We start from the raw sequence: 12,787 nt of genomic DNA on the forward strand, positions 1-12,787 counted from the left end.
GTGTACCAGTCATAACAGTCAACAAAGTACCATGCAATTGCTTTTTAAAGAACAGCAATATGATTTTTTCTTTATATACATCTCCTTTAAAAAGTAATCCTTTTGCTACTCCCCTTTTCTGAAAGGCTCTGGGGATTTGAGAAAGAGGCAGTGTATGTATCTCCTCCTCATTCACGATTTTGCTGACATAGACTATACTTCCATCCCTCTCTGTGACCATGGCATTAAACTAAACATCTTGGTGCAGATTCCATAATTTAATGATTAGGGATAAGGCCAGGAGATGGGTATCGGATGCCATGTTTCCTGGTGTATACAATTTACACTCTGTACAAGGGTGCACCCTAGTGGGGCTAAAATATGGCCCCCACTCTGCCAAACCATGAGCCCATGGGGCTGTGTCTGTCTAGTGGGGTACCTTTTTTTTTCTTTTTTTCTTTTTTTAACTTGCTCAAAGGCATTGTATAAGCTAATTGTGCCATCATCTGCTTACATTTTTTCCAGTTTGGCTGGCATCATTATTTCTTAATTTGAATGAAGTTTCTGTGTTTCACATCCCATGTAATCTCCAAAAGGAATTTTCCAACTCAGTGAACCAGCAAGACTTTTTTTTTTTAGTTATCACATTAGACACAACAACACAACCATGATTCTACAAAGAAATAAATTTACACACTAGAAAATAAATACAAAAAAACGAAGAAGTAATATTGCTAATGTGTGAGTCACTAGAATTTAGCTTAGTATTTACAACAAAAGCATTCACAATTAAACTCACCAACAGGCTGACGTCAACAGTTGCTTTATATGATGTTATCAAAGATAACACAACTTAACCTCTTTAAAAGGTGGCTGGAAATGAACTACTTATATTTTCTTTAAAGAAATCTTTAGGAAGTTGTTTAAAACCAATCTTCTTTTAAAATGAAGGATAAGAAACCAAGTTGCAAATGTCTCAGAATGTCTTGGCTTTCTCTTCCAATTGTAACCACTGCCCTCACTTAGCTTATGCTCCTCCAGAAGTTGCTGAGTATAAAATGAATTGATTTTCGTACATCTCACATTGTGGAAAAGGTAAAAATGGACATTTTCACACTATCAAGCGTCATGCTTTGATTTCAGAGAAAGGAATCACATTTGCTCAATAAAGTGTAAGCTTCCTCGTTTTGAAGTCCTTCTGAGAGCGATGCGACTTTTACCATTACAGGAATCTTCTTTCTCATTAAACATGTGCTGTTTTCCAGTGAAATCATGAAGGCACACATCTCCATTCTGAACACTGAAAGAAACACCATTCTTCTCTGTAGGAACATTCCCTATGTAATGGAAAACAAAATTGGTGTCATGAAGTATCCACAGAAAGCATTTTAAAAATACACAATCTCCAACATCACTTTATTATGTTTTAAAATGTTCATGATATATTATTTTATTTACTTTCATTCCTTCCCTAAGGCCACTCAAAGTAAGCAAAACAAATTGGAGAATGTTTCCTCTATGACTGTTTTTAAAAATGCAATGCTCAAAATATGGAGCAAAACAAATTTGATTTTAAAGGGCCCATTTCCTAACTCTGGTTGAACATATTAGTATATTGACTTCTTCAAGTGGTAGCCCATATTTAATATAACCTAATATGATAGTCTGATCTACCCCAAAAGGTTAAGGTTAACAGAGATGCCCATATGTCCTCTTACAAGGTTCTTGGTTCCCTAAGCATCCTATAAAATAAAACTTTGTACCAGAGAAATCCAGAGCAACAACAGTTATGACAAGAAAAAAAATCATTTCTTGTAAACTAATAGTAAACCAGCCCCTCTGACTGGATCAGGATAGGCTTGCTTCCCAAGGGGAAACCAATTCCTACAATAGAGTCTAGGCCAGGGAGCTGCTGGGCATGCAGAAACTGTGGTTTGGATCTGGGCCTCCCTGACCCCAGGATGACCCTGAAGTGTGTGTGTGTGTGTGTGTGTGTGTGTGTGTGTGTGTGTGTGTGTGTTGGGTGGGATGGGCAAGGGGACATGCACAGCAGCTGAGACTCTCTGGTTACTTTATAACATTTTAGGCTGAGCAGTATTAAGCTGTCAGTGGGACACCCCCCCCAGGGGTCCTAGACTAGAAGAGGGCACAGGCCAGGCTTAGGGACCACCCTTGAGTGCATGAATTTCGTGCACCAGGCCATTAGTTAGAAGACAATGTGGAAAGCTGAATAATAAGCCAATTTGTTCATTCCATAACTATAATAATGATAACAGTGCTGAGAACTTTAGAAGTATTATGTCATTTATTACCCTACTTGATAGTGCAATTATTATCTCCATCTCAAGGTGATGATGAAACTAAGGTTTTAAAATTTAAGTGCTTTGCTTAAGGTTAAATGGCTCAGAAGTGATGGAGTCAACACGTGATGTTTCTTCCAAACTGAGCTTGTGGCCCCATGTATCAAGTGAGAGGGCTATTGGTACACAAACCTTTAAGCCAGCCAGTAACTGAAATATGTAATATTCACACAAACTACGTGATAAATATTGTTAACACAGCTCCATCTCTGACATAGCTGAGGCAGCTGTCTTGATTTAAGCATTTTGATTTGAGGACATTTTGGTGCAGGAACAATTTTACCTGGTATAATAAAGCATTAAATTTCCAGAATTTTTGCAAGTGCCTATCCCATCCCTTGCCCATTCCAGATCCTGGTGTGCAGATTGAGGAGTCGGGGATATCTATCTGACATGTATTTTATGTGGTATTAAACACTTGGCCATTTTGTCGGCCTAAAATGCAACCTCACTCCTATCATCAGGCATCAAAAATAGCTGTGCCAAATCAGCAATGTTAGACAGCTGTGCAAACTCTGCTGCTTCCCTGAAGGATGGCAACATATTGATGGCAACATTTGCCGACCACTGAGATAGGGACTTAATCACAAGGAAAAACAACAGCCTGTAATTATTGGAATCGAGAGTCTAGGTCAGTAGTCGGCAAACTCATTAGTCAACAGAGCGGCAAACCACCGCAGTTTGCCGAGCCGCAGTTTGCTGACCACTGGGCTAGGCAAATGAGGCTTCATGTCAGCGCTTCTAGAATATGCAAAATTCTGGCTTTTAAGAGCCCCTAGCACTTCTATCTAAGCCAGTGTTTCCCAAACTTTTGACATATGTACACCCCTTCTATAATTTTTGTAACGCTGAGTACCCCTTGTACTCGTGAGAACGAAGAATTAGGCGCAGCTAAGCACAGTGCAGTGCATATCCCCACCAAACTCCGGTGCAACGCGTACCCCCACCTAACTCTTCCCGTACCCCTGGGGGTACGCGTTCCACACTTTGGGAAACACTGAAGTAGGCTTTACTGATATATTGTAATTCTTGATTCACCTCGCACCTCTGATTTGTCTACTTTGAACTTGCTTTGTCATAATAACTTATGAATCAGCATTGTCACTGGCCCACCCTACACAGAGGACATTTCCCAATGTCTAAAGACATTTTTTAATATATATATTTTATTGATTTTTTTACAGAGAGGAAGGGAGAGGGATAGAGAGCTAGAAACATCGATAAGAGACAGACATCGACCAGCTGCCTCCTGCATACCCCCTACCGGGGATGTGCCCACAACCAAGGTACATGCCCTTGACCGGGATTTAATCTGGGACCCCTCAGTCCACAGACTGACGCTCTATCCACTGAGCCAAACTGGTTTTGGCTAAAGACATTTTTAATTGTCATAACTAGGGGTGAATGGGGAGGGTTCTATTGGTATTGGTTGGATGGAGCCAGAGATGTTGGTAGATATCCCAGAATGTACAGGTTGAGTCCACCGCAACAAGGACTTAACTAGCTCCTAATGTCAACTGTGCCAAGGTTGAGAAACCTCAACTTACAGGCATCTTCGGGGAGGTTGGAAAACTATTTGGTAGGTGTATGTATGAACTTACAAATTTATTTGAATTCATCATGAAAATAACTAATATCCTAAAACAATGAATAAAGGCAAAATCTCCAGGGAAGGAGAAAGTATATAAGCATCATTTAAGTTATTATAAAAATGCAGAAGATATATTAAGAAGCCAAAGAAGACAAGCTTTTATGAGTAATAAACAATACACTCTTATGAAAGAAAGAAAATGTAATGGAAGTTTTATCTAGATGTGTCAGAATTAGTGAGTAAGCCAGGTGCAGCAGCAATAATCTGTTCATTATTGACCATGTTGTGATGACTCATGTGGTGACAATGTATGTCACCAATACTGGTTATAGTATTTGATATATTTATGGGGATTTGGGCACTGTCCCAAGGCAGCTACACTGTGGAAAATAATGAACAAACATGACAAGTGAAAAATAGGAAAGTTTAAAAGGGTCAAAGATGTGTATGACTATAGATAAAGTAAAATTGATATAATTTTATCAATTATCTTAGGTACTGCTTGCTCAGATTTAACACAGAAGTCTTTGGGTAATACTTATATCGGGATTTCAAATGTTAAAACTTTTAGGTTTGTCATCAATTCCCATCATAAAAAAAACTGAATCTTAAAAAAACACACAAAACAAAACAAAAACAACCAGATGTCCAGGTATTGGCTCTAAAGTGAATACATTTGGATAATCTTTCTATTTTATAAAGTAACCACACTTTGACCCACTTGCCATATATGTACTTGCTTGCTTTGCTTAGCAAAAATGTCATTCTAAGATAATCATACTTTAATAAAATAAACACTAGCTTGAGAAATACTATATTGAGAAATACATACCATTCCCGCTCACAAGTCCTGAGCAATCATTATTCACTAGCAGAGTGGTGGAGTGGGTGGAGTTACTATTTGACTGTAGGGAATTTGAAGAGCTGGACACGCCTTGGTTTACAGTCTGCTTCTTTAAACCATTAGTAGCCGTTTTACTCCAGTCTGTAGTAGAATAAGCATTACAGAAAAACAGGGCGGAATGTTGAAACTCAAAGGCAAGAGACAAATCACAGTGTAACTTGTTCTAGCGACTGATCTCCCACTTCCAGATCTTATAGAAAAGTCATATAGTTCACAAGTTGGTGTGATAACATGTATTTTCATTTGAGGCTATATATTATGTATTTGTCCTTTAAATGACTACCTGGTTAAAAGTAACATATTCTCATGGAACTAAAGGCCAAGTTAATTTGATTATGTCTATATACACTGAGTGGACAGATTATTATGATCTCTGAAAGCATAATAATCTGGCCACTCAGTATATATAATAGAGGCCCAGTGCATGAATTCGTGCATGGGTGGGGTCCTGCCAGCCTGGCCAGGGGGAGAGGACATGGGCAGTTGGCCGGCCTGCCAGCTGGTCAAACTCCTGGTTGAGGGGACAATTTGCATATTAGCCTTTTATTATGTAGGATATATACTGAGTGGCCAGATTATTATGCGTTCAGAGATCATAATAATCAGGCCACTCAATGTATATCCATTGAATTAGGTAGTACTTCAGAGCCAAGGACTGTCGTAAGAACATATTGACCATGTTGTGATGACTCATGGTTCTTAAATTCATGCAAATGACTAAACTACATTTACTGTTATTTTCTAAATATAGATCTTGTGCAACCGGATTTTGCAGTTCGACAAAGGTTGTATTCATGGGTGGTAATCATGTGAAAGGAATTTAGTTTTCAGACAGTACTTAATTTTTCTTATTTTCCTAAAAATGACCTATTTGCTCTACAAGCCAACAGGATCTGAAATATTATAACTTCAAAATAACCAAATGTATGCTATAACCAAACAACCAAATGTATGTAAGTTTATATACAAGGTTGAGTCAAGATTTAAAAAGTTATGAAGGTAAATATTAAAAATTAGTTTGAGTAAATGGGAAACATTAGCTCAAAAGGAAATAAATTCTAACATGTTCACTGTTGTTTCAATCAAGAAGCCAGACATTAATTCTATTGCTCACTAAGTTCCCAGATATGAATAATTATTATTTTTTAATTCTTTAGGCTTTTTTTTTACCTCTAATGTGCACAATCAATATTTTTTATTGTGCATGTTCCATTCATTGATTTCCATATCCGATAACCCTTTGGCATATATTGCTTTGAATCTTATACATTTTTTCCCTCAAAATTTAGAAGGATAAAAAGAAAAGTAAATCATTACCAGAATTTTCAGCCAGCCGTAACTTTCCACAACAAAGATACCGCCTCCATTGCTTTCTGACATTCTCTTTTGCTACACAGTAAAAGATGAAGATGAAGAATCCTATGGGGGTGGGGGGAGAAGACCCATAACACAATAAATTCCAAATTATGACCTTAATGTCATGAGCTTCCTTTGCACAAAAGATAAAATCTTTGGCAAAGATATAGGCAAAGTGAAATTTACAAATTCAGACTGTCAAATTACAGTGGAGAGGGGAGGAAGATCTGGGGGAGATAATAGATCAACCGAAGGACTTGTATACATGCATATAAGTACAACCAATGGACATAAAACTCTGAGGAGGGAGGGTATGTGTGTGAGGGAGGGAGGGGGGCAAAAAAAAATCGATAAAATATATTTTAAAAAAAGAAAAAAAAGAAATTTACAAATTGGAAAAAAAATTTAAAGTCTTGGATAAGTTTGCTTATCAAAAAGCACCCTGGGACACTTTCTATGTATGATTAAATATATTTATCTGTATTTCTAATATTAAGCTCACTGTCTCTTCTCACATTCTATCTGTGGCCTTCCCTGTCTTTGGAAGTACAAGCTATCCACTCGGATGCCTGCTCAGACCTAAGCTCCTACCTCCCAGCTCCTCCGTATTTATAATTGACTTCCAAGCTCTGTCTTCACCATAGGTCTCAGATCCCTTGCTCCTCCTTTCAGGCCCTCGCCAGGTCTTCCCTCTCTTCCTCTCAAGCCTGGGGCACTGCAGCAGCATCCCCCTGCCTTCCTCTAACCTGCTCAAGGAAACTTTCCACTGGCGTCCGGTTAAGAAGAAAACAACACTCTAGTCTTGAACAGGCCCTCAGGCTCCACCTCCTACATACCTCTGTCCTAGTTTTGCAATCACAGGCCTCACCACACAGCCCCGTTACTGTGACTCCTCAATGCTTTCCCCAATAAATATTTGCTGAATGAAGGGGAAAATTTGGAGTTCTCCGTCTCCCCAAACCCCAATTTATCTGCTTTAAAAATCTTCATTTAAAAACAAGAGGTGTTCCTTTTCAGGTGCCCACTCTGAAGACTGGTATTTTGAATACTGCATGCACACCTTTGTTCATTTGCCACCCTCGGTGGCTACTCTTGGTTGCCTTAGGGGAGAAGTAGCATGTATGAAAGAGATCAAAACGGGGTTAGGCAAGTCCCAAACCAGAGCCTATACCTATTTCTCCTTTAATCAATACCAAAGCCCTGCAAATTAGTTTCCCTTTTATAAATGAAATAGTACATTTCTTCTATCCGTTCATATTCTAGTGAAAAGACATTCTGGGGAAATGAAGAGACAGGCAGGTTCAGTTTCCCTTCCTAGGCTGATGCTCTAACCACTGAGAGCACTGGCCAGGGCAGCAGTTCCATTTTTAATTTTTTGAGGAAACTCGATACTCTTTTCCACAGTAGGTTGCAGCAGGCTGCATTCCCACCAGCAGTGTACTAGAGTTCCCTTTCTCCACCTTCTCGCCAGCACTTCTTGTTTGTTTTCTTTTTCTCTCTCCAAGTATCTCTTACTTATAGCATGCCATTGTTGACAAATAAAACTTTTCTATTTAATACTATGCAGTGCAGCATCTAGATATACCAATTCAGGAACTGGTATGTTGTAGGTTAAAATTCATAAATGTATGTAAACAACAAGCATGTTAGACACTTGAATTCATTCTCAGGTTGGGTTTACTTCGAAAACAAACAAATTGATCTCTTGCCTAAGAACTATAGGAGAATGCTATGGAAGCTAAAAGTAGCAGGAAAAGACGAAAAGAGGCTAATGAGAATGCAATTATCGATAAAAGGCATCCCAACAGAGGCTTTGGAATAAAAGGGAACCAAGGGATATGGATTATTGTTATTTAATGTAAACCTATTAGGCTGCTTGGCTTTTAATGCCAAAGTACTGTACTTCCATTAAAAATTAATTAGAGCTGGTAAGTCTTTTGTAACACTGGTCTAAAAGAATTAGTATTTTGCTTTTCCACAGAATATAGCGAAAAGGGTTCGAAATGACTCCAGCTGGGCTTCATTACCAAAGGGAAGCTCTTAAGTAAAGGTGACACATGAAACCTGACCCTTTCCTGCTGCGTGTCCCACAGAGCAATGTCTCAGGTTAGCCACTGGTCAGGCTGCTGTCACTTGGGTCTCTATATTGACTCCATATTTATCATTGTCTCCAAAACACAGCCCAAGGAGGTCAGAATGGTGAGACCTCACAGGACCATTTATGGCACATGTAGTTTTCTCTATGGATGTTCTATTTCAATTTAAAAAAAAAACTTTTTTTTTTAAAGTAAGAAACCAAGTGAAGGAAGAGTAATTGACTCTCAGAAAGAGTTCCTGGCAGGCTCCCTTCAGTGTGTTCTCTTTGAAGGGATGATGGAAAAGGTGGGGGAAAGTACCACTTATTGAATTGAATGAACATCTCTTCCAAAGATCTCAAAGTGCCCTTTCAAGGATGCATCTTAAGCAACTAAATAAACCATGTTGATACTCTTTTAGTAGTGATATTTTTAAGTTCAGCTGTGATCACTCAGTGGAGATTTAGTACTGTAGAGCTTACCTTGTAAAGTGTTAAAGATGGCAAAAAGGTACATGAAGGTGATGTTAACTGGTCCCCAGGCAAAGAAGGCAAAGCCCCAAGTAATTCCCAGTAAAAATGTAAGGCCGGCAACGCTCCGCAGGTCTTGAATACTGGTTTTTCGCTGGGCTCCCAGTTGCTTCTTCTTTTTAATTCGACAGAGTTGAATCAGGACCACAATGAACATGCTGACATTCAGCAGAAATATTACACAGAAATATCCCACAACTGTAATATAGAATACAGCATTGCTGTTGATCCAGCAACTGTAATTTGGAGGGGGAAAACAGGAAAAAACATATTACCATACTGAAATATAGTTCAAAATGCTGCAATGAATTTATATCAATTTACTGAAACAGTTCTACAAGTAAAAAAGAAAAGAACACGATAAAATCACTTTTCTCCACAATCATTTGTAACTCTAGGGAAAAAAGGCTAAAATAATTTATTTTAGGATACTTGGTGGCTGAAAGTATTTAAAAATTATTCTTTGATAACTTTCAGGATTTTGCTCCCTTTAAATCCTCGTGATTTTATTTCATGAGTTTTTACTAACATAACTGGTATGTCATTTTTATCAGAGACTTATAAAAGTATTTTCAAAATATTTCCTCCTAATTTGTTTGTTTTAATGCTTAAAACAACTAGTTTTATCTAACTAGTTTATCTAACTTCATATATATATATATATATATATATATATATATATATATATATAAAATCTTCAAAGGTTGCTGTAAATATTACTGGATTTTATTAGCATGAGAGCTGGAGTCAATATGCTGATTAGACCCTCCACTTTCTTGGGGAATTCTGTTTTCCACTTCACTAAATAGTCCCTTGGGGACTTTGTACTTACAAGTCATCTGATGAGCCACTAGGGAATTTCCCATAGGATCCAAGCCCGTAGTTATCTGGGGATATAGTCAGGACAATGGTCACAATCACAGCTGGTACTCCTGGAAGATGGGAAACATTGGTCACACATAGTTCTAATAACCATAGGTGGTGAGAAGAAAAAATAGAGATCACAGTTTATTTTCTTTTGGCAAAAGGGCTGGTGAACTGTTCACCAAATCCAGTTTCTCTTCCTCCTTGGCACACAGCTGGACATCTCCCAGCCTCCCTTGCAGCTAGATGTATGTGGCCACATGACTAGGTCTTGGTTTATGGAATATGGACAAGTGATCTACTCCACCTCTAGGCCTGTTGCATAAAAGCCTCCTGTGACACCTTCCACTCTCTTCTCCCAAATTCAGGGCAATTTTGGAAGCCCTGTGTTGAGACAGAGCAGAGTCTCCAGAGGCCTGGATCCTGAATAACTACAAAATAAGTTAACTGATTCTGCTAACTATACTGTTCATGTGTGAGAAATTATCTTCTTCTGAGATTTCAGGGTTTATCTACTACAGTGGCTTATATCCTTAGTTATAGAACTTCTGTTCATCTAGACTTCAAGTGGTTCTCAATGATGGCTATTCTGTAGTTTAGTTATAATTTTAATGTCATGTGAGGAGGTGAGTGCTCCATTTACCTACTCCATCATCTTGACTGGAAGCCCTCCTAAGAGTTTTGTGTTCATAAACAATCCAGGGGAAATATACAGGCATTCTAGAAAGAGACATGACAAGGTTGCTCTTTGGGCAATGCAACATATAAGAAGAAGAAAGCTGTTTTAGAAGCCTGCCAAGTATAACCTGTGTCATCAGTCTCTGTGTGATTAAAAATCACAACACTGAAGAAGAAGCAGAGAAAGCCAAGGTAATGTATAAGCAAATGATACGTACCCCAACCGACGATGCAGAATTTAAGGATGTATTTTCGGATGTAAGTATTAAACACTTTGACAAGGGCCAGATACATATGGAATGCTTCTAGGCCCATCCATGTAAATGAGACCAAGAGAAAATAATGCAAAAATACAGCTGCTGAGATGCAGAGGCCTCGCCAGTCATACAAAGCAACCCATGAGTCCAAGAGAAAAACCAGGTTCAGCAGGAGCAGAGCTGCACAAAGCTGGATGAGAATTTTGGAAGGATAATCCCTTCGGATCTTTCTAAAAGGAAAGGACAATAAAAGAATTAGCATCCCATTCTCCTTTGCGTCCATATATGAGTTTTAAGCAATTTAATTTTATTCTTTAGTAAACCTCTATAGTAGTCCCTCCTTACCTAACAGGAATATGTTCTAAGACCCCACCCCCCCCCACCCCTCACAGTGGATGCTTGAAGCTGTGGATAGTGTCAAACCTTATATAGACTATGTTTTTACTATAAATATATACCTTAATAAAGTTGAATTTATAAGTTAGGCCTAGTAAGAGATTAAAAAATAACTACCATGTTTCCCCAAAAATAAGATATCCTCCAGAAATAAGACCTAGCGCATGGAAAGATAAGACATCCCCTGAAAATAAGACCTAGTGCAACTTTGGGAGAAAAAATTAATATAAGACACTGTCTTATTTTTAGCCGAAACCGGTTTGGCTCAGTGGTAGAGCATCGGTCTGCAGACTGAAAGGTCCCAAGTTCGATTCCGGTCAAGGGCATGTACATTGGTTGCAGGCACATCCCTGGTAGGGGGTGTGCAAGAGGCAGCTGGTCGATGTTTCTCTCATCAACGTTTCTAGCTCTCTATCCCTCTCTCCTCCTCTCTGTAAAAAATCAATAAAATATATTAAAAAAAAGACACTGTCTTATTTTCAGGGAAACAGGGTAATAACAAAATAGAACAATTATGGCAATTTAGTAATAAAAGTCATGTGACTTTTTATATTTTTTAGTTCAAACCTATTCCTGGATCTGTTAACCATCTCTTACTTGGCTTGGTGTTACTTGTTTCGGGAGATCTCTTGCTGAAGTCTTCATACAGTAGGTTCAATACTTTCTGGTGCAACATGTTGCCATCAGTCAGAACATGTTTTCTGTTCATGTCTTCCACTCACAAATGTAATGCCTTTTGCATCTTAACTATCATGTAGTTGTGGCTATACCTTTTATAATTTGACTTATGACAGCAAAACTAGTACAAATTGCTTTTCCTTCTTCATAATTTCATAGATAGAAGATTCGTTCTTAGTAACCTCAGCATACAATTTTTTTCTTGATTTATTAAGTTAAAAACTTTTACCTTTTCACTTAAAGGAAGCACTTTACAGCTTCTCTTTCACATATCTGAATTTCCAATATCACTACTCTTATGCTTTGGAGCTAGTATTAAGTAAAATAAGTGTTACTTGAACATAAAGCACTATGATAACCAAGACAGCTACTAAATGAATAATTGGTGGGTAGTGTACTAGCATACAGTGTGGATATACCAGACAAAGAGATGATTCATTTCCTGAACAGGATTGAGGAGTATGGTGTGATATTTCATCATGTTATTCACTCAGAACACTGAGAAACTTAAAACTTATGAATTGTTTATTTCTATAATTTTCCATTTAATACTTTTGGACTGGAGTTGACAATGAGTATTTGAAAACTGCAGAGAGCAAAACCGTGGATAAGGGAGATTGTTGAATGTGGGTAAATTTCCTCTCTTTGAGTATCTCTGTAGGCATTAAAACCAACAACAGAGGGAAAATCTAAACAGAATCATTGGTGGAACCATATGGAAATTTTGTGTTCGTATTTCTGTGGAACCTTTTACATGCTGACTGTTGACCCATCCTTTTAAATAGTTTGTAGTGGAATCTACTGAACAACCCCCTCCCCCATTTCTCCCAAACTACTTCTAGAAGCATTGCTACTGCTTCTCATACAATAGGTTCCTATATTCAGATCTTTAAAACATAGCCAGATTTCCCTGTTATGTTATTAGTGAAAATGAGATCATGGAAAGAAGAGTTTATACTATACCTAAATGAAACAGACATAGGAAAATACAGCTAATTGATGACAAGTGCATATTTATATGTGTGAAATTAGATCTGGTGAAATCATTCTGAGTAATGGTTGGCTTATGGTAATTTAGTCTCATTAATAATATTTTCAAGGGTCCACTAAAAGATCTGT

The 12,787-nt window shown here is 38.0% G+C and overlaps 1 protein-coding gene across 2 annotated transcripts in view; it reads right to left on the bottom strand.

Annotated features, from left to right (window-relative positions):
• Positions 1 to 528: 528 nt before the first annotated feature.
• The window catches only part of ADGRG2 (adhesion G protein-coupled receptor G2), a 106,863-nt gene continuing 94,604 nt past the window's right edge, over positions 529 to 12,787 (bottom strand). For both annotated transcript variants that reach the window (XM_036439779.2, XM_045582307.1), the window contains 6 exons: positions 10,556 to 10,824; positions 9,628 to 9,727; positions 8,748 to 9,031; positions 6,152 to 6,253; positions 4,763 to 4,915; positions 529 to 1,316 (listed from right to left, as the gene is read on the bottom strand). In XM_036439779.2, coding sequence (XP_036295672.1) covers positions 1,132 to 1,316; positions 4,763 to 4,915; positions 6,152 to 6,253; positions 8,748 to 9,031; positions 9,628 to 9,727; positions 10,556 to 10,824 — 1,093 coding nt within the window. In that variant the 3' untranslated portion in view covers positions 529 to 1,131. The remainder of the gene's footprint in view (positions 1,317 to 4,762; positions 4,916 to 6,151; positions 6,254 to 8,747; positions 9,032 to 9,627; positions 9,728 to 10,555; positions 10,825 to 12,787) is intronic.

Source organism: Pipistrellus kuhlii, unplaced genomic scaffold, assembly GCF_014108245.1.
Source record: "Pipistrellus kuhlii isolate mPipKuh1 unplaced genomic scaffold, mPipKuh1.p scaffold_m20_p_16, whole genome shotgun sequence".
Taxonomy (NCBI): domain Eukaryota; kingdom Metazoa; phylum Chordata; class Mammalia; order Chiroptera; family Vespertilionidae; genus Pipistrellus; species Pipistrellus kuhlii.